This window comes from Spea bombifrons, chromosome 7 (genome assembly GCF_027358695.1).
Source record: "Spea bombifrons isolate aSpeBom1 chromosome 7, aSpeBom1.2.pri, whole genome shotgun sequence".
NCBI lineage: Eukaryota > Metazoa > Chordata > Amphibia > Anura > Pelobatidae > Spea > Spea bombifrons.
The window spans coordinates 17,843,647-17,869,120 of NC_071093.1; the positions used below are offsets into that span (position 1 = coordinate 17,843,647).

Consider the following 25,474-nt stretch of genomic DNA (forward strand, 5'->3'; position numbering starts at 1 on the left):
ACTACAGTCAGAATTATGATGTTGTGTGGGAAAAAATAATATGCCTCTCAACAAAAAGAGGATCATTTTTCTTTACTAAGACTTACATAACTAATTATTTACTAGGTGAGCCATTTAACCCCTTATCTACCAATGCCAGGCACATCATGGAAAAACGGTCAGCTAACGGCCAATGACATCTCTGGCACATCATGGCATTAAATAAGCTTAGAAAACAATCTAAGTTGGTGTTGTTGTAATCCCTTGATGTCAAAGCATCAAAGTCAGCCATATTGTATATGTGGATGCCTGAGAGCTTAGGGGCGACCAACTGTGTTGCTGAAATGCTTCGATAGTGAGGTATTCAGCGACACTGAACTCCGCTTTGGATGGAAGTGCCCATTTAAAAATATAGCAGTTTCCAAGAGGAATGCTCCCTCTGCATGTTAAAGATAGGTACAGCACTCAACTATGCAAGTCAATGGAGCCCTGCTTTCTAATCATAATGTGATTAGTAAACATATAAAGAAATATATATATATAAAAAAGGGAGCATTTATTTTTATGAGCAAGTGCTAAAAGTAGTGCTGTGTCTTTCCAAAACTCCTGGCATTGAGATAGTGAAAATACTAGCATTTGAAATACCCTGGGGTATCTAGTTTGCAAAAATGTATGGTTGGATGGGGTAAATTGAATTGGCCGGGTTCAAAGGTGTCCCAAATAGGGCATGGGGCAGACTGACCAGATGTCAAAAATAAAAAAAAGATGTATACCTCCCAAATGGGGCCTTTTAGCCCCCCAAACACCACAACAACACATGGGTAACATATTGGGGTGTTTGACAGTGACATATACCAAGAGCTGTAAATTCATACCTAAAGTACGTGTGTAAGCCCCCCCAAAAAATAAAAAAATTACTACCATAAACGTAATGCATAGAGATCCTCTATTTGAAATACACTAGGATTATGTAGTTTTAAAAAAAATATGGTTTGATGGGGTAGATTGAATGTCTGGAGGCAGGATGACCAGGTGTCAAAATTCCAAGTTAAAAAACTGAAATGCACATTTCCTAAATGTGACCTTTAAGCCCCCAAATAACCTGACAATCTCATGCATGCGTGGTATCAATGTACACAGGAGAGGTTGCATTGTTGTTTTGAAGTGACATATACCAGGAACTTTAAATTTATATCTGTAACACAATTACTATCATAAACTTTGATAAAGGCTTGTAGTAGAATTAGTGCATGAAAAATGTTGAAATACTCTGGGTGTCTAGTTTTTAAAAATATATGGTTTGATGGGGTAAATTGGATTGGCTGGCTTCAAAGATGTCCCACATAAAACATTGGAATGGGATTACTAGATTTGTAAAAAATAAAACTTGTACACATGGCCCTATAACTTAAAAAAGCAAAAACACATAAAATCATTGGGCATTTTTAAACTCAATATGAGAATCTATTTAGCATTTTTTTTAATTAGCTTTTTTAGATGAGTAAAAGATTTTTCAAATAATTTTTTTTTCAATTTTTCACCATATTTTTTTTAGTAAATAAGATGATATGATCAAAATAACTATCTAGAGGAAGCCTTTCTTGGCATCGACTTTTTCAATACTTCCTAGATATTAAACTAGCCTTTCTTGTTTTGAAAAAAATAGCTTATTAAATGCCATGACATGCCAGGCATGTCATCGATCTTTAACTGACAGCTTTTCCATGACATGATGGCCCGTCATTGGTCATTAGGGGGTTTAATGTGGAGCTTTGCCCTCCTCCCCCTTGTGTCTACAAAGGCCTGCACTCTTCTGGGAAGGTTTTGCACAATATTTTGACGTGTGTCTGTGAGAATCTATACCAATTCACCCAAAAGAGCATTTGTGAGGTCGGCACTGATGTTGAAAAAGATGGTCGCCTTTTTTTTTTGTGTGTGTGGCCCCCCCACACACACACTCACATAGAGCAGGTTTTCACTGCTGCTTGCACCTACTCTGTGTTGCATCCTACTACCAGTGCGTCTCATAAAGCATGTTACGCGACACCATTTAGCACCTAGGTTACACCTGTGGCATCACCTTAGTGCAGGCCATGGGACATTGCTCTAAACTCTATCACCACAGAGACCAATTTGGGATCTACTCACTTGTCACAGAGGTTAGGATCTGCTGACTGACTAAGTTTGTGAAGGATGTCCACAATTCCAATTTCTCGTAGCTTATCCTGACGTTCTTGTGAACCTTGGGATTTAAAGTTTCAGTTATTTGACTTGTAAAACACAAGAGAAATGGTTATCTCCTACTTTACAGCTATTAATGTTATTGAACTTGACAATTGTTTTATAAACCATACCCCCACAGGCACATAAAGCATTATCCTTTGGTGGAAGGAGGGTGTTGAATTGTTTCCTCTTTTCAAAGAAATTTAAAAAAGGCAACCAAATTCTAAACTACATGTAAATACAGATACTTTAAAGTGTAACAGAGAAAAAAAAAAGTGTATATGCCATGGAGCATGAACCAAAAGATAATTTGTTCCTTGAAGTCTTTAAGGTAGGTATATAACACAATAGTATACGTCTTTCAGCAAGGACAAAAAAAAGGAAAGAGTAAATTGGTTAAATGGCCCTTATCAGTCTTCAAAAACCTGGTATTATCTAGTTAACAAGACTCCTATTCTCTGCACACCTGGGGGCTTCCCTTGTCAGTCATGTAATATTGTGTGTGATTTTCCCAGCACAAACACCACACTTGTGGCAATGTTAAATAAAGCCTTTCACTAGTCAGAGCTTACAACTGGATAAGTAACACCATGCCATTCCATTGTTCACCACAGGCAGTATGATATAGGCTTTGTCTAGTAGACTAGTCTAATATAACACAGCTAGAACACATACAAATGGCAAATATTTGCCTGCCAACATTATATGATGCAAAAGCTAGATATTTTTATAAACATATTTTTAATAGGATACTGATAATGAAAGAAATGGTCAGGGTAGCTCTTTAACTGCACTCTGTCATACCAAAAGTTAGCATAACAGTGAGAGGCAAGGCAATTTCAAATCACAATTCTTACTACTTTTTTCTATAGATCACAACAAAAGATAACTGTAGGCAGCACTGTTCATTTTTTTTTTTTTTTAAATATGCCCCTCCTGTGAGGTATCGTTAATAGACAATGGAATATATACAGAAAGTTTTCTTACCTTCCTCTTCATTCCATGTGAGGTTTGCTATACAGAACATTGCAGCCAGCTGCAGCTTCAAATTAGAATGACCCTGCATGTGGAGACGAGAGAGAAGTGCAAGTTCACGGAAAATGTTTCTTTATCACTGATGGGGCTCCAGATATTAGAGGAAACAAGTTCACCAAATGATCATAACAATGAATGTTATGTGTCAAAGAGTATTTTTTATAATAAACTTGATATGAAAATACAGACACCATGAGAGGAAATGTGATTGGGGGTTTGACTGCCAAAGAGGGAATCTCCCTCTGAAAGACAGACAACTGTCTCTCGAACATGATCTGCCCATTTCACAAATCATACATTCCACAGAATTCAATGCAGGGAAACCATAACAGAAAAGGACAGGTCAGAAGTATCAGAAAAATGTATGAAACACCACATATGAACACAGATATTGTTCCATTTATTGTCAACTCCCCATAAAAAAAAATCCATGACTCTAGATTTTAACCTTGCATCTACATTAAAGTGGGTTCTGTAACTCCTGTATTTCACAATTCAGTACATTTACTTTGCGTGTACACACTGTGTACATTATGGGAACTGTTTCTCGTGATCTTTATTATTCTTTCTAATACTGTAAGGTTGTCCCATTTCCTTTTTTAGGCTGCTGGATGTTCTTGATTGGTTCAAAAAGTTTTAATAGTACTGGTATGGATAATAATGCTCATTCGCTAACAGAAAGGCTAAGCAAGATTCTTAACCCTTTGCAGTGTGTTGCTTACCCCTCTATCACTTGAAGGGTTCTAATGAACATAAGACAAAAACATGCTTACCAACCATAAAACTGGTGCATGCTTGAGGCATATTCTTTTTCTGATATAAAAAAAAAAATACCAAGACAAATAGAAAAAAAGCAGATGCCCCTGAACACAGGAACATGTTAACCATATGCAAATCTTAATATTTCCATACCACATAATACTTGATTTTCTGCAAAATGTCATCATTTGTCATGATGAGGTCTTTTGCTGTTGTTCCATCTGCTATGTTGGCGAGAATGCATAAAGTCTAAGGGAGACATAACACCAATTAGGTTTTGCTTTAAACACCTCTTTACAATGCATTACTATTCTGGTCTGATATCACAATATGTTTATCACATATAAAACATTGGGTTTTTACGTGGGTGTAAAACATACATGCATGTTATACCCTAAATAGATACATACTGTCAGGATTCGGCCCCAGCCCTGCAAATGGTCAGGCGTGGCCGCCCCTTTAAGAGGACTGCCTGGAGTTGAACTCCTCTCCACAGCTTGCTGTTTTGTTTACTTGTGTGTCTGTATCTTATGTACCTTTGGCCTCTTTCCCTTATTCATCTGAGAATCTCGGTTCCTCTCTCCTCATTTCCCATTTGAGATATCCTATCCTTGTTTAAAGGAGAAGCATCTGAGGATCTCGGCTCCTCACTCATCCCCTGTGCTCCTTGTACGCCTTGTCTGGTTATGTTTATTGGATTTACCCCTTTTGCTTGCTACCCGTCCCAGACCCTTTAGGATTCTTACCTGGACTATTCTAAGTTTGTACTCCCCAGCAGTCTGTATACACTTGATATGCCTCCTACTCTGCTACTTATGGTGAGATGTATCTGCTTTGTTTAATATACCTATATTCAGACATTCAACTTTTGTCTCATTCGTGAAGTGTGTGTCTATCACTGTGTGCGTTCTTACACTCCTGCGCCCTGGACTCCAACATCCAGTAATGGCTGAGATATGATGAGCCTGACACATGCAAACTTATCTCGAGAAAAAGCAGGCAACCTTATACAGTTATAGTTAAGGTTGACAATGATTAACTATAAGACAAGGTTTTAACCGGTCTTATATTCAGACCTCTATTTGAGGTCTGACTATAAGACTAACATCCAGATCCCCCGCAGCGCTGCAGGGGACCTGGATCCTCCTCTCGGCAGCTGGTGAACACCTGCGTGCACTTCCTCATGGGCTTCTATGATGGAGCGCCGGCGTGACATGACTTTCCGGTGCTGCATCATAGAAGCCCCGGCATAAGTGCCGGCCAGCAGCAGCAGAGGTTGTCTGCATGCACCGCGCAGACAACCACCGGCTGCCAGAGAGGAGGATACCCCGCAGCGCTGCAGGGGACCTGGATCCTCCTGTCTGGCAGCCGGTGAACATCTGGGAGCACTTCTGCTGGGGCTTCTATGACGGAGCGCCGGCGTGACATGACCTTCCGGTGCTCATACGTAGTCATAGTGCCGGGTAACAGTGGAGGTTGTCTACGTCCATAGGCTACCCCCAATAGAGGGAGTCTGGAGCACGTGGGACAAGCATGGTGGGAGCACAGTGTCATATGGGGGTTTAAGGCATATCTGGGGGGCAGACTGGCATATCTGGGGGGCAGGCTGGCAAATAAAAGGAAAAAAATGCATTTTTCTCAATTATAGTTTTTATTAAATATGAAAAAATAGTTTACGTGTGATTATTTACTAGTAAAAAAAAATTCCTATAGGGTAGTCTTATATCCAGGCTTTTTCCCCTAAATTAATATTCAAACTTTGGGGGTCGTCTTAAAACCAGGGTCATCTTATAATTGAGCAAATACTGTATATTTAAAAAGTGGTATGATGAGAATTAATTGAAACATGTGCAAGGACAAGACAGACAAGATAAAATGTATGAATATTATGTACAGGAAATGTAGAAATGAGGAAAGGGCTGGAAAGGTCATTGTGCTGCAAGAATCCATGAGCAGCAAGGATGTTCTATGGGCAGTTTGTATGGATTTATGTATGAGTGTTTTGTATGCTTTATAAAATGTAGTCTGCATTTGGTATGCCATACTTGTTTCTGCCTCTTGGCACTGAGAAATTATATGTTCCTGGTCCAGTGTTTAATGCCATAACTAATGAGAATGCCCCTGTGACATGCAGTCTCCCTCTGGCTGTCTAGTTTTATCTTACCTGCTCCTTGACCTCAATGTTATGCTCCCCTTCAAGGATGAAGGTCACTGCCTGCATGATCTGTTTCCCATGGGTGCTCATTATCTGGTCTATGTGCTTCCAGTGCAAAGGAGGAGAAGGAGACACACAAAGGATTAGTTGAGAAGGAATGCCAGAAGGCCGACGAAATTGTGTGTTTTTGTAACAGAAGCTTGAAGTCCGACATATTCGTAGAAAACATTGTTTGTAATTTTAGCATCTTATAAAGGATCCAAATCCTTCTACATATGGAGACACACTCACGATCAGGTGGAGCCTTGGGGCAACACTGTTAAAAGGGCCAGCTGCAAGATATATTTTGTATAAAACACATGCATACAAAGAGGGCATTATTTACTATCTGGCTAGTCAGCAGGGTTACTACATTTCCCTATTCTGAGATTTTCATTTGCCCATAGACAGTCACCGTACAATTCAGTTGTGACTCATGCCCCTGGAATCATATTTAAGGGGACAGGAAGAAAACCAAAGACAAGGTTCGGGGTCTTTGCTCCCATTAAGCTGCATGAAATGTTAATACATTTCATGCAGCTTAATGGGAGCAAAGACCCCAAACCTTGTCTTTGGTTTTTACACACTAAGCAATTTACACACTTAACTAAGTACCCATTAGACAAGACTGAATAAAAATAAATGTTTGCGTATCCTTGTGTTGCTATGCTGATATACATAGATACACAAACACATAATGCATGAATAAAATGCACACATCACATGCCTTCATCCAGAAATATCCCACATGAAGACACACACAATTCTAACTAAAGGGATAGTTTGGTTTCAACTTTCTATAGTAATGGCAGGTGTCTCCAGTAAGAACGGCAGAGCTGTATAATGCTGAACTGAATGGATGAGGAGACTTGGAAGAAATGCTACTGATTGCAATACATTACACAGGGCAGCCAATATCTTCCTGGTGGATATGCTCACTGGAGTTGATCTTCATAATGCCCATGGAAATCAAAAAGATGTTTCCTGCAAACTTTTGTTTTAGTGAATAATGCCCACCGATTTCCATAAACACCAATCAAAGCTCCTACCAGCACTGTATCTCTTTTGCTGTAGCGACAACTTCCTTGCAGGTGATCCTGACAAATTTGCTCTGAGCCTTGCATTTTCTACAGCCGCTACACAACTTCCACTCTTGCTGACTAGAAAGAGCTTCTCTTTATAGAAAGTAGAAATACAATTCTGCCACCATTGAGCATACTACAGAATTTGAGTGTCTAGCTCTCAGCAAATACTCATGCTGCAAGAGAGGGGCTCCATGCACCTTGTGGGCTCTATTCTGGGCCCCTCACACCACCCATCCTGCACTGCAGGATGTGGCCATCCGTTGCCACTAGGGGCCCTGTGGCAAATGCCACTTTTAGCCCATTGTTAATCCACCCCTGGAGACAGAATCAACCTGATACATAGTAGTGCAGCTCAGAAATCTAAAAAGAAAAACACCACATTTGTTTGTGTGTTACGTAGAATTAACCTTATGCAGACCTGTGCCGCACTTACTGGTCTTGTTGAAAGTAGGTTTCGGAGAAGACCTAAAGTTTTCATCAATACATTGACATCTGAATCGGACAGCAGTCTGAACAGCTGCTCGGTGCTTAAACCCCTCAAAATGTCAGACTTTATCTTCTGATCAGCCTGAAAAGCCATATTCTATGAAGATAAAATACACAAATTTAGAAACACTCAAATTGATTTAACAAACTAGTTAAATATTACTTAGACTGCAAATCTGCACACGTTAGAAAGTGACTGTTAAATTCTCACTTGAAGAAAAGCATTTTATTTATCCTCAAAATGATTACACTCAAACAGAATAAAACAAAGATGCTGTAAAACAGTAGAATACTCACCATAAGAGCCCAGATCCCATTGACTCTAAGAGCAGGATTTTCACTCACAGTCAGACTACACAGAAGTTCTACTGCCCCGGATTCTAGAATTGGCTAAGAGAGGCAATCCGTATAAATATAAGCAGTAAACAGATAAGAATATTCTTTCCTTAAACAATACATACACAATATTGGACCTGTTGGGCAACAGTATATTTGGTAACATGTAGGGAGCTATTGGTAATTTTATAGCAAGACAGGAGGCTTCATATTTTGCATATCCTTCTTTATCCTCCAGCAGCAAAGGAGTAAACAATAACAGGAAACAACCAATCAAAAGCAAGCAGCACAATATATCAGTCCCAGAGCCCAGCCACTCCTCCTCTTTCTTTGCCGCTTAGCCTCCAGGTGAGAACCTTCCAATGACATACTTACATTTTTCTTTGGCATTTTATTATTATTCTATTATTTGGTCATAGTCTCTCTTATTTTGACCTATTTTCTCAATTTATTTAGTCTTTCACGTAATTGCACCTTTATTTTCCATTATTTGGATTTGCTAATTTTCTGCCGTTTGGTGTATTGTTCCTATTATTATTGTGTTTCCATTACTCATATTCGTGCCTGTCCTCAGGGTTTCGGCCTCTCTGTGCGACGCAGATCTTTTTCGCCCGCTTACCTCCGCGTGGTGTGTTTTCTTTCTCTCCGCGCGGATGGATCTTTCATCTCTCCATCACGCCGCATGGTCTTCGTTTCTCAGGATCGCGCGGCACTAACCAGTAAAGCCGGACAATCATCTGTCCATTCGGGCGGAATACCTTCCCGCAAAGACAATCTGGTGGCGGACCGGTTCCGGGTGTTTTTGCATCTCTGGTGTTTGGAACACAGTTTTGATCCCTTTACAGCCCCTATTGTAGTCGTCCTTAACTTGTTCTGTTCGGCTATCTCGGCGGCCCACGTTCCCGTGGACTGGAAGTCGGGAAAGATCATTTGGTTTGCCTTCTGCGCGTCTTCCATCTGCTCACTACGCGGTCTTTTGGGATGTCTCTCGGGTCCTTAGTTTTGGCAGGATAACGATCTCCTGTCTTTTCGCCACTTATCCACGAAGGCTGCAATTCTCCTATGCCTCATCTCTTTTCGGCGTGTCTCTGACGTCAATTCTTTTTCTCCCGAGGGTGTCTCGGTTGCTGTCTCTCGTAGGACCAAGTCTCACTCCGTTTCAGTGTCCTACCCCTATTTCCCTGATCGGCCTAGGCTCTGTGTGGCGCGCTGTGTGCACTCCTATCTTGCTGTTTCACATCGGTTTAGAGCTTCTTCGTCTGGGCCTCTTTATATTTCCTATGTCCGTCCGTTCAGACCTGTTTCTGTCCCTACCTTGGCTGGGATCGAGGAGTTTTTCGGTGGGGGGCTTTCGGGAAGCTCCCTTTCGGACATTATGTCTGGGGCAGATTGGTCTCGGGAACCTAAGTTTCGGGCCTTTTATTTTCGTCCTCATCCTCACGCCTCGTTTGCGCTTCTAGGACGGCATTAAAATTGCAAAATATGAAGCCTCCTGTGTTGTTATAAAATTAGGGATTAACCTAGCCAGTGGCTGGGCTCTGGGACCGATATATTGTGCTGCTTGTTTTTGATTGGTTGTTTCTTCTTGTTATTGTTAACTCCTTTGCTGCTGGAGGTTAATCAGTAAAGAAGGATATGCCTTTTGTCTTTATTAAAATTAAATTAATTCTGCACCAAGGCTAGATTAATCCCTAATTAATTCTGTAGAAATTCAGAAAAATGATAGTACAAAATAATTCAAAAGAAATGGATTTTGAAGCAATTAAAGCAGGGGCGTCCAACATGCGGCCCGCGTAAGATCGGTAGCCAGGGCAACTGATCTTACGCGGGCCGCACCTCAAGCCCTGCTACAACAAGAGCCCTGCTACTTACCTGTGGGAGGGTCTTTTGTACTGCACAGAGGAAGCGGAACCTAGCAGACTTCGCGTGACATCACATGACTCTGCTCCAGTCCTGCTTCCTTTGTGCAGTACAAAAGAACGCAGAGGGAGGCCGCGCCCCCTGTTGAAGTCTGTGAGCGGCATCGAGGAGCTGCAGTGCAGGTAAGGGGGTGAGGAGGGTGTTTGAATCCGTATGCGTGAATGAGGGAATGAATCTGTGAATGAATGAGTATATGAATGAATGAGTGTGTGTGTGATAGCATGGATGTGTAAGTGCTGGAACCTAGGCATGATGGGACTGTGATTGCTGTTAGCAATCACACTCCTATCATGTCAAGTCATATTGCTAATTTTTTTTGTCCAATTGTGGTGTGTTACCTACTATTATTATTTTTAAAGGTGGGGGGGGGTCATTTTCGGTTGAACCGTGAATGTTTTGGTCCAGAATTTTCATTTTGGTGAATCCCTAGAATAAATAGAACTATTTCGTTTTTAATTATCCTGAATCCTGAATTTGTAGTCACAAAACTTTCTAGGCCCAGAAATCAGTGAGAGGAAAAATAAAGGTTTTGTGTTATTTACTCTATTTTAATCTGCATATTTTATTAAAGGCCATATTTTCTCACAGTGAAAAATGAGTGCGGCCCGCGCACGTATAAAATTCTGATAAAGTGGCCCACTTTAGAAAAAACTTGGACGCCCCTGATTTAAAGGATGAAGCAACAATACATTGCTCGTCAAGTCCAGCTGGTTAGTTTCATAACAAATTCATAAAATCTAGAATGTACCATGACAATTATTGGACAGTGTAATGCAATTTTCACGGGAAATATAAATTTGTATTCTCTCTTTATTATAAATATTAAATATCAAGCTGCTTTCCGGCTTTCCAACAAGCAAATGACTGTGGTTTCGTTCAGGTAGCATTTACAATTTTTTTTTTGTCTGACAGTTCTCATGATAAAGAAATCCAGTCTCCTATTACGAAAGATGCATTTTTTTTAAACAATATAATTGTTTTATTCTTGAAGATGCATACCCCCCCCAACTTCAAGCAAACCAGAATTGAAACACCACTTGATACAATGGCTAGTTGACGGGAAAAAAAAAAAACATGTACCGTATTTGCTCGATTATAAGACGACCCTGATTATAAGACGACCCCCCAAAATCTGAATATTAACTTAGGAAAAAAGAAAAAGCCTGAATATAAGACGACCCTAAAGGAAAAAAGTTTTACCAGTAAATGTTAATTCATGTAAACTATTTTTTTAATAAAAGCTATGATTGAGAAAAATATTTTTTTTGTTTTTATTTCCTTGTATTTTCCAACCTGTCCCCCAGTTACGCACATCTGCCCCCAGGCTTGCCACACCAATATGGCACTGTGGCCCATGATATGCCTTTTAACCCTCTATATGCCACTGTGCCCCATGGTATGCCTTTTGACCCCCTATGTGCCACTCTGCCTCCAGAAATGCCTTATACCCCTATATCCCATTCAGGCATTTAGGGGGTTAAAATGCATATTATGGGGCAGAGTGGCATATAGGGAGGTATAAGGCATTCCAGGAGGCAGAGTGGCATTAAGGGAGATATAAGGCATTGTATAGAGCACTCTGCCTCCAGAAATGGCTTATACCCCTATATGCCACTCTGGCATTTAGGGGGTTAAAAGGCATATTACGGGGCAGAGTGGCATATAGGGAGGTGAAATGCCTTATACCTCCCTATATGCCACTCTGCCCCATAATATGCTTTTCAACCCCCTAAGTGCCAGAGTGGCATATAGGGGTATAAGACATTCCAGAAATGCCCTATGCCCCCATTTAACACACTAACACACACACACATACACACACACACTTACCGGTGCTTCAAATTTCCTGCTGTTTTGCCGGGGCAGCGGGTTGACGTCTCCTTCCGCTGCAGCCGGAAGGAAGTGGAGTTGGCAGCGGGGGTTTGTCTGCGTCCGTCGCGTATACCTTCCCTGGCTGTCAGAGATCAGAGTCTGATCTCTGACAGTCGGGGAAGGTATGCGCGACGGACGCAGACAACCCCCGCTGCTAGCCACACCTCCTTCCGGCTGCAGCGGACGTTGTCTACGCGGATCGCTGCCCCGGCAATACAGCAGGAAGCAGCGGTAAGTGTGTGTATGGGGGGGGGGACAGGAGGATCCAGGTCCCCTGCAGCGGTGCGGGGGATCTGGATCTTAGTCTCATAATCAGACCTCTATTTGAGGTCTGATTAGAAGACGACCCCGATTAGAAGACGAGGGGTATTTTTCAGAGCATAAGCTCTGAAAAAAACCTCGTCTTATAATCGAGCAAATACGGTATTTAATAATAAACACAACTATTGTTTCAAGATCCTAACCTCTTTACTGGGTGAGAACTCTAGAAGAAGATTGCATAATGTTGAAGAAGCTACCACAAGGATGTCATCTGGGGCATTCTGCAACACCTAAAATATAAGCAAGCAAGAAAAGGCTTGTTTGCAAAAACATTTGCCAAAAAAAAAAAAAGCATAATGCCAACCTTTTACCAATAACATTTTAAGTGGAGGTATACAGCAGTTAAAATCAATCTTTCAATGATGGTTCAAAGAAAAGAACAGATATAAAAATCCCAAATCTGTATGAAAAGTTTTCTTTGACATGCATTAGAAACTGCATTAGTATACATTACAAGGAAGGGTCTAAACATATGCTAAATTAAGTAAGCAAGATATAAATATATATTTTAGTCCATCATCATACAAAGTATTATACAAAGTAATATACAAAAAAACAACACAAAAACCAATAATAATTCAGTTATGCACTGCACTCAGGTATATTCTCCAATATCATGGATTCTCAGTCATAACAATTATTTAAGTCCTGCACTACAACAGATGTGTAGTAGATGTATACTGTTCAAAGAAAACACTTTGAACTGTACCGTTACTACAGATTATTACAGGATATCCCTATCCCCAGAGCCGTAACTAGAGATTTAGGTGCCTCGGGCAAGGTCAGAGGTTGCATCCCAGTCTGATGTCACATCAGCTTCCAGAAGCAGTGGGAAGCACAATGAGATGTAGGGACGCTGCCATAGGGCACCCCTGGAACAGGTGCTCCTCTTGCCCCATGGAAGTTACAGCCCTGCCTATTCTCCAGATATACATTAGAGTAGATCCCTAGTAACTGGATTCACACATATAAATACATAAAATTTACAGCTCTAAAGGAAATATTGAGGAGTTACCTTCATTAAGGGTTTCCACACTGCATGATCTTGAAAACTTGTCCTGAGCTGCTGGACAGATCTAGACAAACTGTGTAAACATCTGAGAAAATATACAAGAAGGAGTAGAGGATTTTTTGTGGAAATATATTGTTAATGTTAACATTTCTTTACTCTGATGTCCAGCCATCCCTGGATGGATAGATTATTTACAAACATATGTCATTTTAGATTAAAAATATTAGTGCAGTAGTACATAATGTCATAAAGAATAGCTATATGTTCTGTATAGAGAGGTTCAAATTAAATTAAGGAGAGAAACTGGTTAACAAATGTAAGGATTACAAGTGTAGTTTATATGTGTAATTCCTACTACACTAATATAAAAGCAAATATAAAATTTCCAGCACCACATAAACCCTTTTTCCAAAGATGTTATTTCAGTGCAGCAATAAGACATAATTACACAAGCTGTGGAGAGCTGGCAAGGGGGGCTCTGATATGAACAGTTTGGGCCATCAGCAGTAGCCATAATTTAGAGTGTCTAGATTAACAAGTGTTTTATATGTATCTTTTCTGTGCTTCTTTTATAGGACAACTAATCTAGGAATCCCACTTTTTGTGATGTTAGGTTGTATCCTAAAGATGTCTGCTTTCAAGTGGGCCACTTGGATGGGTTTCCCATAAATCCAGTGATGCCAGATTGCCTCTGTAAAGTGAGCAATGGTCTCTTTAAATTTGGTTTCTTAAGCTAAAACATCAAGATTGAGAGACGTTAATGAGTAAGACTAGAAGATAAATGCATACCTGACTGCAGCTAACCGCACCTTAATACTAGCCTCCGATAAGCCACTGACAATCCTGTCCATCATATGTTCAGCTTCAATGATCTAGAGAGAGGGATTAATGCAACATAAATAACCTCCAGAGTTTATATGAGTTTTCAAGATTCTTACTTATACCAACAGTAATAATGTACATTTCTAATACTGATGAAAAACCCACTAGAATTCCATATAATAATTGCATTTCAAAAACACCCTACCTTCCTCAACAGAAAATCTTTGCGAATGGTAGAAATAAAAGCCACTGCTGGCTTGGTATACACAGATCAGCCACAGCATAACCACCTGCCTTATATTGTGTAGGTCCCCCTTTTGCCTCAAAAATAGCCCTGACCCGTCCAGGCATGGACTAAACTAGACCTCTGAAGGTACGCTATCTGGCACCAAGACGTTAGCAGCAGGTCCTTCAAGTCCTGCAAAGTGGGGCCTCCATGGGTGCATCATGGTGCCATGTGTTCTCCAGGTAAGCGACGCACACGCACCAAGCCATCCATGATTTATCAGACCAGGCCACCCTCTTCCATTGCTCCGTGGTCCAGTTCTTATGCTCACATGACCACTGCCAAGTGCCTACAATGGGCACGGGGCACCCTGTCTGGTCTGCGGCTTCACAGTCCCATATGATCCATTGATCACACTATTTAAATAGCTGATTTTGCACCCAATTCGTAGCTTATAAGTAAGCGCTAATGTAAGCGCAAATTAATTTTTTTTTAGCCAAAAAGCTTAAGCAATTGGTGCATTTCCGGTTTGGTTTGTTGAAGCAAAGAGAGTACACAGTTCTTCCTTCATCTATCTGCTCTTTCAAGTACCGTATTTGCTCGATTATAAGACAAATAGAGACAAATGCTCTGAAAAATACCCCTCGTCTTAGATTCGAGGTCGTCTTCTAATCAGACCTCAAAAAAATGTCCGCTGGGGCCAGGCTTTGGTCGGGAGCAGCGTCTCTTCTACTAGCAGCAGGAGAACAGGAAGCCAGCAAAGTTTCACATAATCCTGCCTCCCCCTCCTTCCTCTGGGGGCGGGGCCAGAGAAGTTGCTCGCAGCCGGGCCCCTGCAGAAGTCTTCGAGTGAGAGATCTGCAGTTCAGGTAAGGGGGTGGGGGAGGGTTTTTGAGCAAGTATGTGTGATTAATGGAATGAATGAGTATTTAAATGTTTGTGAATGAGTGTGTGTGATAGCATGGATGTGTAAGGGGGTGGTGGTGGTAGCATGGCATAGGGAGGCTGTACTCACACTCCTATCATCCCCAGGTTCCAGCATGTACAGGCTGCCTTGGCTTGATAGGAGTGTGATTGCTGTTAGCAGTTATATATATATGTCCCATGATATACCTTTTAACCCCCTATATGCCACTCTGGCATATAGGGGGTTAAAATGCATATCATGGGGCAGAGTGGCATATAGGAGGGTATAAGACATTTCTGGAGGCAGAGTGGCATATAGAGGGTTAAAAGGCACTTCATGGGGCAGAGTGGCAAATAGGGGGTATAAGGCATTTCTGGGGGCAGAGTGGCAACCCTGGGGGCATAAGTGGGGGGGGCAGGTTGGCAAATAAAAAAATATATATTTTTCTCAATCATAGCTTTTATTAAATATGAAAAAATTGTTTACATGAATATTTACTAGTAAAACTTTTTTTCTATAGGGTAGTCTTTTTTTTTCTTAATTAATATTTAGATTTTGGGGGGTCGTCTTATAATCGAGCAAATACGGTAGTTCTAAAGCACTCTGGCAATGTATACAAAAAAATAGCATTAATAGCAGTCTAGAATTTATCATTCAAAATGCATTCAGGTAGCATTGTTTGCAACAAAACATTAATCCAAGTTTACGGTATTTTATGAAATGTGTAAGATTACCCTTTCTAATGAAACAAAAATATATTCCTTTGCTCAATTTAATTTTGATTCTTCAGTCTTTGTAGCAGCAATGAACACAAATGTAACAGTCTTTCACCAGACTATTCAGAGTGCCAAGACTGCAAGTCTTTTTTTAAGTCGCTTCTGGCAATAGCTTTGCCCAAAAAGTCAGGAACCCAACAGATTAACCATTTCTGTATCAATCACAGATTCTAGCCTGATTATTATACTCCTCTCACACAAAGTGTTAAATTCCCCTCTGTAAATTAAACACAGCTGATTTATAAACAGTACATCTAAAAAAAACACAGATATTAAGTTAAAATTGCAAATTATCTTTATTAGGTAAATTGCCTTTAGGTAATGAGAGCTTGATACAAAATAAAAAAAATAAAAAAAAAGCGGCACTTTGCATATTACAGGAAGCGACGATAACATGCAAATACCATATTGTTTAAACCGTGAAACATTCTTCCCCTAACTACTAAAAAGCAAATGGTACCCTGAATATATTTTTACGATGGCAAAGCTGAAATTTCCAACAATGCACCGTGTTAACGTATATAAATACATCCAAAAAAAGCTAGCGCCACAACTAGTAAAAAGTGGTCTAATATGAGAGTATAATTTGTAACAAATCCTCTGGCCATTAGCTCAAATATTATTTGTGTTGGTTGGTGAAATCAGCTCACCTGTATTATTCTATAGATTTTACCCACAAACGTAAGGCTAGTTACAAATTTTAGCATGATTGTAGTCAAACATAAATCGAGAGGAGACCACCATTAAACAAGCAAAATGGTTAACACTAAAATAAATTACCGTATTTGCTCGATTATAAGACGACCCCCCAAAATCTGAATATTAACTTAGGAAAAAAAGAAAAAGCCTGAATATAAGACGACCAGTAAATGTTAATTCATGTAAACTATTTTTTTTAATAAAAGCTATGATTGAGAAAAATATTTTTTTTGTTTTTATTTCTTGTATTTTCCAACCTGTCCCCCAGTTACGCACATCTGCCCCCAGGCTTGCCACACCAATATGGCACTGTGGCCCATGATATGCCTTTTAACCCTCTATATGCCACTGTGCCCCATGGTATGCCTTTTGACCCCCTATGTGCCACTCTGCCTCCAGAAATGCCTTATACCCCTATATCCCATTCTGGCATTTAGGGGGTTAAAATGCATATTATGGGGCAGAGTGGCATATAGGGAGGTATAAGGCATTCCAGGAGGCAGAGTGGCATTAAGGGAGTTAAAAGGCATTATATAGAGCACTCTGCCTCCAGAAATGCCTTATACCCCTATATGCCACTCTGGCATTTAGGGGGTTAAAAGGCATATTATGGGGCAGAGTGGCATATAGGGAGGTATAAGGCATTTCAGGAGGCAGAGTGCACTATTAAATGCCCCCTTAACGCCACTCTGCCTCCTGAAATGCCTTATACCTCCCTATATGCCACTCTGCCCCATAATATGCCTTTTAACCCCCTAAGTGCCAGAGTGGCATATAGGGGTGTAAGGCATTCAAGAAATGACACACACACACACACACACACACACACACACACACACACACTTACTTACTTACCGGTGCTTCCAATTTCCTGCTGGATTGCCGGGGTAGCGGGTTGACGTCTCATTCCGCGGCAGCCGGAAGGAGGTGGAGTTGGCAGCGGGGGTTTGTATGCGTCCGTCGCAAATACCTTCCCCGGCTGTCAGAGATCAGGAACTCTGGAACTCTGACAGTCGGGGAAGGTATTTGCGACGGACGCATACAAACCCCCGCTGCCAACTTCACCTCCGGAAGCACCGGTAAGTGTGGGGAGGGGGGAGGCGACGACAGGAGGATCCAGGTCCCCTGCAGCGGTGCGGGGGATCTGGATCTTAGTCTCCTAATCAGACCTCTATTTGAGGTCTGATTAGAAGACGACCCCGATTATAAGACGAGGGGTATTTTTCAGAGCATTTGCTCTGAAAAAAACCTCGTCTTATAATCGAGCAAATACGGTACATTGTCTAATGCCAAACTGGAAAGGGTCAGGTCCACACACAGTCACACACCACACAAATACATGTCAGTGACAGGCATTTAGTTTCTGAATTAAAGGGCTAATTAGAAGTTGTAAACACTGGTCACTGTGAAACTGGTTATGTACGCTTTCAGCTGGCAGTTCATCGACTCCAGAGTGCCCAGTGGAAATATCTGAAAACTTCTGAGGAACACCACTGCATTACCTTCATCCACTGACAGGACCATGTCTGAAATACTCATCACTTGATGCACCAGGTCGGTGAATATCAAACAGTTAACCCTAAGCTGCTGAAGTTGTAAACTGCATGAAAGATGATAATTTCTCCTAAAAGTGAAACATTTGCTCCAAGAATAATTGGAAAGTGTGTTAATGCTGTGTTTACACTACTAAATTAAATTAAAAGATCAAATTATGGCATTAGGACAGGACAGAGTCCTAAACTAAACATACTGAAATTAAACCATGTTCAAAAGCGAACCAAAAGTATTTGAAAATCAATTGATTGTGTTATTATTACTTATTGATTTATATAGTGCCATCACACTAAACAGCACATACCAATCTGGATGTACAGCATCCTGGTCAAACAAGCTTACAATCTAGAAGTATATGCTATGCTCCCTACAGTGCTAAAAGGGCCCAGTATCATGCCTTAAGGCTAAATTTGCTGTTTCCTCTCATTTTAGTAATATTAATTTGAAAGTTGTTCTTTCCATCAATCTAAATATATTTACTTCCATTATATAAAGGCATCTCCATTCTCCCACAGACCCAGTAGCTGCCAAAGAATCCTTAAATGAACTGATTTTCTTCTTGAAGGGAATTAATCAGCTGAACGTTAAATGTTTTGCTGTTTGGCATTTTATGGGATTTGCCATGACAAGTGTAATGAGCGAGAACAGATTCATCCCAAAAATTCCAAAAGATGTGTGGGTGCTCTATTTTATTGGATTTTTCTTACTTACAGGGCTTACATCATACTGTTTTGCATTGACATTTCTTTTGGTGTAGATCAGAATATTAATATATTTTAATCCTCTTGGATCTTCACAGTGATTTGCTGCTGTATTATCATTTTGTCCATCTGTTATATGTGCACAATCCTTGCTATATGTAGTAAAAGAAAAATTCAGGGTCTACCGAACATCTCCAATTAAATTACCGTATTGGCTCGGATATAGGCCGCCCCCGTATATAGGCCGCACCCTAAAAGTTTGGTGCTTTTTTAAAGAAAAAGTTTTTTTTCTTTAAAAAAGCACCAAAAAACATGCTGCCACTCTGTCCTCCCTCCCCGAGATATGCTGCCACTGTCCTCCCTCCCCGAGATATGCTGCCGCTGTCCTCCCTCCCCGCGATACGCTGCCACTGTCCTCCCTCCCTGAGATCCGCTGCCGCTGTCCTCCCTCCCCGAGATCCGCTGCCGCTGTCCTCCCTCCCCGAGATCCGCTGCCGCTGTCCTCCCTCCCCGCGATCCGCTGCCGCTGTCCTCCCTCCCCGCGATCCGCTGCCGCTGTCCTCCCTCCCCGCGATCCGCTGCCGCTGTCCTCCCTCCCCGCGATCCGCTGCCGCTGTCCTCCCTCCCCGCGATCCGCTGCCGCTGTCCTCCCTCCCCGCGATCCGCTGTCCTCCTCTGCCCCCCCCTCCTCGACTTACCGGAGCAGACTCCCGGGTGTCTTGCGGGGCCGGCGAGGGACATGTACGCAATACGCGTATGCAACTTCCGGTACCGGAAGTTGCATGCGCGTATTGCGTAAATGTCTCCCGCCGGCCCCGCAAGACACCCGGGAGTCTGCTCCGGTAAGTCGAGGAGGGGGGGGCAGAGGTAAAACGCTTAGATAACCTCCCGTGCCGGCACCCCCCCCCCGTGGGAAGTGCTGGCAGGGGAGGCTGTCTGAGCGTATCGGGGATAAGGATGCAGGTCCCCTGCACCGCTGCGGGGGATCTGTATCTTAACCCCGCTGCCTGCCCGGCGCCCGGGACTGCATGTCCCGGGCGTCGGGCGCTAGAGCCCGAATATAGGCCGCACCCCCACTTTAAAAACTTAAAGTGGGGGAAAAAAGTGCGGCCTATATTCGAGCCAATACGGTAATTATAAATTAGCACTGGTTATATTTTATCCCAATTTAATAAAAAGTTAGTTATGTTTGCATCATCTGTGTCATTCTAAAATGAGAACAGCTCAATACACAATTTTAGCATTCTGTCTATTCATTAATCATGAAAACGTTTCACTAAAACAAAAAAGGTACCCATAAGGATCCACTACTCTTGTTTACATTAAAAAGGGAAAAATATACCTGTAAATTACACAAACTCGCCATCAGGCAATATGGGCATGTTTACAAATATCCAGGAAGATATAAAAATGAAAGTGAAGTTCTGTTCTATGATGCAGATGATCAAACAATGCCTAAAGCAACATTAAAAGGGAACATGTCCCATGCTGTCTCACCAACAAAAAAAAAATCATATTCTTAAACATGTTAAGAATGAACTTTTAGCAGACATTGCATCCCCAGGGCAACGCTCTCTTTGTTGTATAACTGTCATGTCACTGACTGGACAGGTAAAGCAGCCAATCAGTGGCAATAAAGCCCACCCACTGAAATAATGGGAGTGCTGTCTGTAGAAAGTGCATGCTGGTACACATTTAATCCCCAAGGAAGTCTCAAAGGCCTAGTGCTAGAACACATCTGTTACAAGCCTAGGAGTTGGGCCAGAGAAAGAAGCAAATACATAAGGGGTCTTCACCATCCAACTAATACATCTGCAAGGAGGGGGCAACACAAATATTTAAAGGGGTCACTCAGCTACCATATGTTGTCAAGTGAATAAATTTACCCCCAGTAATTATTTTTTTTTTTTTAAAAAACAGCTGTAAGAAAGCTAGTCAGAAGAAACATGGTAAAACTGCATTATGGCCTAAGAGGCTGACAAAAGGTGTGGTCCAGATGGAAAACTTATTTGAGAAACTTTGAAAAAACTTTGGTCAGAAGCCAGCTAGAAAGTGACGTCTGTGAGTCTCAGGTATAACATATTATGACCACTGACAGATGAAGTGAACACTGATAATGTTGTTATCATGGCACCTATCAATGGGTGAGATATATTAACCCCTTCCGTACCGGGACGTACCTGGTACTTCCTGGTTAACAGTCACCGGTAGACCGGGACGTACCAGGTACGTCTCCTCCAAAAAACGCCCCCACATCACCACAATCGCGGTGATCGTGGAGGCGCTGCTGCTGCCGTCTGCCCAGGACTCCTGGGCAGACAGCACAGCCTCTCTAAACCCGCCCCCAAGCCTACGATCACTCCCACGGAGTGATTTTGTAGGCAGAAACAGCGATTGCAGAAAAATCTGCAATCGCGGTTTTAGCTGCCACAGGCAGCTTCAGGGAAGGGGGGGGGGGTGTTGAATGGATCCCCACACAAGTGTGGGGGCCTGATCCAACACCCCCCTGCTGCCTGATCGCTCCATGAGAGCGTCAGTGCAGCGTTAACCCCTTCAATGCCGCGATCGCGGCATTCAATGCCGCGATCGCGGCATTGAAGGGGTTAATTGCCGTTTTGTAGGGGGCTCTGCTACTGGTGGTCTGCCTGGAAGCCCAGGCAGACCAGCAACAGCAAAAACGACCCCCCAGAAGTCCTCTGATCAGTCCTGTAGGACTGATCAGAGAGACTCCTCCCCTACAATCTCCAGTCTATTGGAGATTGTGTCCCAGCTGCCAGAGGCAGCTTCAGGGACAGGGAGACAGGGTTCTTTGGTCTCCACATGAGTGTGGAGACCAGCCCCCCCACCCCCTCCCTTGCTCAGTTAACCCCTACCCCCCCTCTTCCTCAATTAACCCCTTCAATGCTGCGATTGTGTATGACCCCCCATCGCAGCATTGCAGGGGTTAATATTAGTCCCCACAAGCTTGTGGGGACTAAATATCAGTCAATGCTGTGCTTCAATGGAGCATCAGCATTGAAAGAGTTAAAAAAAAAAAAAATTATAATAAAGAAAAATAAAAAAAAATAAAAAATAAATAAATAAATAAATAATTAATAAAATAATAATAATAAAAAAAAATAACAGCACTGACCTGAAAGTCCAGGGTGCTTCCAGGTCAAATGCTGGGCTGGGCTGATCAGATCGCTCCTAGCCAATAGGAGTGATCGGATCATTATGGCAGCCCATGGATGACCCTGCTCTACAAAGAGAGAGGGGTCATCTAGGTTAATTATGAAAAAACACAAATTATTAATAAATAAAAAAAATCATAATTATTACCTGATCACTTGTCGGTGACATTTTAAGTCGCTGATTATTGATCGGTCTCCCTGATTGATGTCAGCGGCCTAAACCTGTCACTTACAAGTAATCTGATAAAAAAAAATATTTAAAAAAATGTAAATGCACATGTTCCAGTTTTGCCCTCATAGCTTCCTCAAAAAATGCATGAACCATGCATGTGAGGCCTTGTTGGACTCATGGGATGTTGGTGAACAAAATGTGGTGTTTTCTTCCACTGTTGCACTTATGCTGTGCAAGAAATTCAGTGCAACATTGAAATGTATGCGTTAAAAATGCAATCAAATAATTTCCCTGTGAAGTTTGGCAGACATCAGTGAAGAAATGGCTGGCTGAAAACTGTCAAAACTACCCTAGTTGAACACCTTGACTCGTCTACTGTTCATAAATATATACTTTTATGGGGTAGTTTACAGTGGGGGGCTTCCAAAATGTCCCAAATGGGATATGGGCTCAGCAAACCAATTTCTGAAAATTCCAAATTTGAAAAGGAAAATGCGCATGTTCCAGTTTTGCCCTCATAGCTTCCTCAAAAAATGCATGAACCATGCATGTGAGGCCTTGTTGGAACCGGGGGATGTTGGTGAACGCAATTTGGTGTTTTGTTCTGCAGTTGCACATATTCTATACAAAATATAATATAAAATCTAAAGCAACATTGCAACAAATGCAAAAAAAACAAATATAAAAATACCTCAAAATTTGGCAGCAATTGGCGATAAAATCCCTATTTGAAAAGTGTCAAAATGACCCTAGTTGTACACCTTGACTTATCTACTGTTCATAAACATATAATTTTGGGGGGATAATCAGTATCTGTGACAACTATTGCAGTTATTAGACTACCATGCCAAATTTGAAAAAAATTACATTTCAAAAACGTGATGCATGCCTTGCAATATTTGCCCTATACTGGTCAAAATAGATAAAAATCCTGGCCATGTTGGGTGGTTTCCAAATCAGGACAACTTAATGAATATATTTGGGATAATTTTTTCCCATTGGTTCAATGTGTGTACAATTTGTATGTATACAAAACTGTAAAAAAATGCTTTTTTTTCATTTTTTCCCCACTTTTTCCAGTTTATTTCAAACACAACAATGTACTACCCAGCTTAATATGGTTTCAAATGAAAGCCCTACTTGTGCTGAAAAAAACAATATATGATTTGTGTGGGTGCACCAATTGATAAGAGAGAAATTACAGTTGAAGAAAGACATGGCAAAAACACAAAAACGGCTCTGGTCCTTTAGCGACACGTTAGTATCAAAATCCCGGTCCTGAAGGGGTTAAACAGCAAGTGAATGTTTCGTCCTCAAAGCGGACGTGTTAGAAGCAGGAAAAATGGGCAAACGTAAGGATCTGAGCCATTTTGACAAGGGCCAAATTGTGATGGCTAGATGACTGGGTCAGAGCATCTCCCAAACTACAGCTCTTATATATACCCCATTACAAAAGTTATGGTGGGTAAAGGTGATGAAAACCCCTTCCACTTAAAATTAAAGGGGTAGTAGAAGCATTATTGAACACTCATCTACAGACACCAGACAAGCCTTGTTTTTCCCCTCAGAAATATCATACTTTAAAGGGTTCCATGTATAAAGTGATTATAGATGCAAAAGGTGATCATTGTTGACCTTATTTGCATGCGCCTACCCAGAACCCCTTGTGGTTGTGGCAGCACCATGAGATTTCTGAGGGAAAAAACAAGGCTTCTGGCTTGTCTGGTGTCTACCCTCTTAATTTTAAGTGGAAGGGTTTTCCATCACCTTTACACACACACATATATTACCGTATTTGCTCGATTATAAGACAAGGTTTTTTTCAGAGCAAATGCTCTGAAAAATACCCCTCGTCTTCTAATCGGGGTCGTCTTCTAATCAGACCTCAAATAGAGGTCTGATTATGAGACTGAGATCCAGATCCCCCGCACCACTGCAGGGGACCTGGATCCTCCTGTCCCCCCCCCCATTTAACACCCCCCCACACACACACTTACCGGTGCTTCCTGCTGTATTGCCGGGGCAGAGGGTTGACGTCTATGCGATCCACGTCGACAACGTCCGCTGCAGCCAGAAGGAGGTGTGGCTAGCAGCGGGGGTTGTCGTTTTGTAGGGGGCTCTGCTACTGGTGGTCTGCCTGGAAGCCCAGGCAGACCAGCAACAGCAAAAACGACCCCCCAGAAGTCCTCTGATCAGTCCTGTAGGACTGATCAGAGAGACTCCTCCCCTACAATCTCCAGTCTATTGGAGATTGTGTCCCAGCTGCCAGAGGCAGCTTCAGGGAACTCTGATCTCTGACAGCCGGGGAAGGTATGCGCGACGGAAGCAGACAAACCCCCGCTGCCAACTCCACCTCCTTCCGGCTGCAGCGGAAGGAGACGTCAACCCGCTGCCCCGGCAATACAGCAGGAAATTGGAAGCACCGGTATGTAAGTGTGTGTGTGTGTGTGTGTGTGTGTGTGTGTGTGTGTTAAATGGGGGCATAGGGCATTTCTGGAATGCCTTATACCCCTATATGCCACTCTGGCACTTAGGGGGTTAAAAGGCATATTATGGGGCTGAGTGGCATATAGGGAGGTATAAGGCATTTCAGGAGGCAGAGTGGCGTTAAGGGGGCATTTAATAGAGCACTCTGCCTCCTGAAATACCTTTTCCCTCCCTATATGCCACTCTGCCCCATAATATGCCTTTTAACCCCCTAAATGCCAGAGTGGCATATAGGGGTATAAGGCATTTCTGGAGGCAGAGTGCTCTATACAATGCCTTTTAACTCCCTTAATGCCACTCTGCCTCCTGGAATGCCTTATACCTCCCTATATGCCACTCTGCCCCATAATATGCATTTTAACCCCCTAAATGCCTGAATGGGATATAGGGGTATAAGGCATTTCTGGAGGCAGAGTGGCACATAGGGGGTCAAAAGGCATACCATGGGGCACAGTGGCATATAGAGGGTTAAAAGGCATATCATGGGCCACTGTGCCATATTGGTGTGGCAAGCCTGGGGGCAGATTTGCGTAACTGCTGGACAGGTTGGAAAATACAAGGAAATAAAAACAAAAAAAATATTTTTCTCAATCATAGCTTTTATTAAAAAAAATAGTTTACACGAACTAACATTTACTGGTAAAACTTTTTTCCTTTAGGGTCGTCTTATATTCAGGCTTTTTCTTTTTTTTCCTAAGTTAATATTCAGATTTTGAGGGGTCGTCTTATAATCAA

The 25,474-nt window shown here is 41.9% G+C and overlaps 1 protein-coding gene across 4 annotated transcripts in view; it reads right to left on the bottom strand.

Moving 5' to 3' along the window:
* The window catches only part of ARMC8 (armadillo repeat containing 8), a 44,725-nt gene that overhangs the window by 869 nt on the left and 18,382 nt on the right, over positions 1 to 25,474 (bottom strand). For all 4 annotated transcript variants that reach the window (XM_053470727.1, XM_053470726.1, XM_053470724.1 and 1 more), the window contains 9 exons: positions 14,012 to 14,094; positions 13,226 to 13,307; positions 12,354 to 12,440; positions 8,059 to 8,151; positions 7,709 to 7,858; positions 6,161 to 6,256; positions 4,150 to 4,245; positions 3,190 to 3,262; positions 2,128 to 2,221 (listed from right to left, as the gene is read on the bottom strand). In XM_053470727.1, the coding sequence (XP_053326702.1) occupies positions 2,128 to 2,221; positions 3,190 to 3,262; positions 4,150 to 4,245; positions 6,161 to 6,256; positions 7,709 to 7,858; positions 8,059 to 8,151; positions 12,354 to 12,440; positions 13,226 to 13,307; positions 14,012 to 14,094 (854 nt within the window). The remainder of the gene's footprint in view (positions 1 to 2,127; positions 2,222 to 3,189; positions 3,263 to 4,149; positions 4,246 to 6,160; positions 6,257 to 7,708; positions 7,859 to 8,058; positions 8,152 to 12,353; positions 12,441 to 13,225; positions 13,308 to 14,011; positions 14,095 to 25,474) is intronic.